We start from the raw sequence: 2,172 nt of genomic DNA, 5'->3' as shown, positions 1-2,172 counted from the left end.
TGCATATATGTATTTTTGCTTTTTTTATTTGTAGCAGATGAGATTATTCTGAGACAAACTAACCCCACAAATGTGGTTGCAAAAATCAGTAGTAATTGATATAGCAATAATATGGCACAGTTTCTATATGTACGTGTAGTGTGAGTTGCAGTAGGCAGTAGGTAGCCAGTACCAGAAAGCAGAAGGAAGTCATGTTGAGGATCCAGTCTCCAAACAGGCAAAGATGAGCTGCCAGAATTGAGGACCATATGGAAGCTTTATCAGAAGAAACACCCCCGCAGAGCTTACAAGTCCCGTTAGGCAGAATCTCCATTTTCAGTCCAGATTCTCCTCAGCCCTCCGCTCTGTGTTAACAGCTCTGCAGACACCCCTGCCCCTCTGTCCTGGCATGTTCGTCAGCTGCGCAAGCCCAGAGCATTGATGGCACCAGCCCCGTGAGTTTAGCAGGAGCTGGGAGCTTCTCCCCTCAACCACAGGCAGCAGTTTCTGCTCCTACAGATGGTAATCTCTGAGCGATACCTACCTGAGTATTGGAACGGAGTCACAAAAGCAACATGAAGTCCCAGAAGGGATTAATACAGATTTGATAATTGATGCTATGGGCTTTGGAGAATTCTTGAATGATACAATATCCACATAGCATCCCTCCAGAAAGGAAATACTTATCCTTCATAAAAATAATAATAATTGAAGGCATTAATTCTCAAACAGTATAAACCAAGCTGTTTTGAAGTGATCAAAGAAGATTTTTCAGAAAACAAAAATGTAATTTCCTTTCAGGACTCCAGATTTCCAAAATACCTTCTCAGGGGACTAAATACTCACAGTCCATAACACCCATCAAACAGTGCTGTAGCAGTGATTAATCTACAAATAGTAGGAATCAAGAACTACCCTTAGCAGCCTGCTACTAAGAAAATTTCAAAGCAGTTTTGTTCTTATGATTTTTATTTTAACAAGAATCTGCTCTTTGAATAAGATAACAAGTCATTCAATTCTAAAAAGCTTTGTGTTTACATATGTTTATGTAATTTTTTTTTAATTTATGATTGTAATTTTGTAATTCACAGTACAATGGTACTCACTTCAACTGTTTACAAAACTCAGTGATGTACTTGCACAGAAAAAACAAGAACATACTTGCTGAAGTCTTGTCTGGCTCTATATATTCAACAACTGCTTTTATTTTCTCTGTGTATTTTTCTTTGGTCTTTATCACCATTTTATAAATCTAGACCAAATTTTCCCTATGTACAGCTTAAAACAGCATCCGCCTTCAGAAATACTTTCACAATTGTACAGTTCAACATTTATAAAAGTCTACCTACAAGATCCTGAACTTGTGATATACTAAACTTTCTTCATCTCTCTCCATCATTTCTTAAGACCTTTTTTTTTAATGTTTTCCAAGAGATTCTCTTCTTACCAGAGCAAGTTGCTTGTTGTATATGTGCGAGGCCTTGAAGAGAGAAACCTTTCTTTTGTCACATTCTCCTCTAATATTTCAGAAAGATCCAGTGAGCTCTTCAGAAAACATGGAGGAAAAGAAGTATCCAGGAGATGTCTCCATACCAAGTCCTAAACCCAAGCTCCATTCAAGAGATCTCAAAAAGGAACTCATCACGTGAGTCACAAAAAATGCCATGTTTTCCTCTGCTCTGTTAAAGACTGACTACGGCATTGTTCTGAGTGCTGGTTTGGTTTAGATTTGCAGGAGCTGAGCAGGGAGACTTGCATGACAGTTCCCTGCAGGTAGTTAGTTCCCTGTTCTGTCTGTGCAACTGGGTAGGCGTGAGGTTTGGAGCCGAGACAAGCCAGGATAGGCCCGGGGGTCTCAACACATTCATGACATATTATACTGGGTATCACTCCTTATTCCTCAGATAGATAGGTAACAAATGGGCAACAGCTCCTTCTAGAAAACACATGGTTTTGTAGTGTGCTACGGATTGGCTGTGCTAATGCTTACATAATTAAATAAACTTTATTTGGACAATCATTGTTATAGATCCACTGTTGAGAGTTTGCGGAGAAGTGCTGGGGATTTCTCAGATAGGAAACGTGCAAAGTTCCTATCCCACACAAAAAGACAAAACACAAGACAGTAGCTACCCCAGGGTTTTCCAACCTGTACGAAATCTATGTTTAAGTCGTTCATCAGCTTCCTTCGAA

At 39.5% G+C, this 2,172-nt stretch overlaps 1 protein-coding gene across 1 annotated transcript in view; it reads left to right on the top strand.

Annotated features, from left to right (window-relative positions):
* ST18 (suppression of tumorigenicity 18, zinc finger) overlaps window positions 1-2,172 on the top strand; it is a 173,988-nt gene that overhangs the window by 148,204 nt on the left and 23,612 nt on the right. Inside the window, exon 14 of the mRNA XM_009328314.1 lies at window positions 1,509-1,624. Within this exon, the coding sequence (XP_009326589.1) occupies window positions 1,509-1,624 (116 nt within the window). The remainder of the gene's footprint in view (window positions 1-1,508; window positions 1,625-2,172) is intronic.

This window comes from Pygoscelis adeliae, unplaced genomic scaffold (assembly GCF_000699105.1).
Source record: "Pygoscelis adeliae isolate BGI_AS28 unplaced genomic scaffold, ASM69910v1 Scaffold367, whole genome shotgun sequence".
Taxonomy (NCBI): Eukaryota; Metazoa; Chordata; class Aves; order Sphenisciformes; family Spheniscidae; genus Pygoscelis; species Pygoscelis adeliae.
Note: the sequence above shows the minus strand (reverse complement) of the source record. Positions and strands in the feature narration are given on the sequence as shown.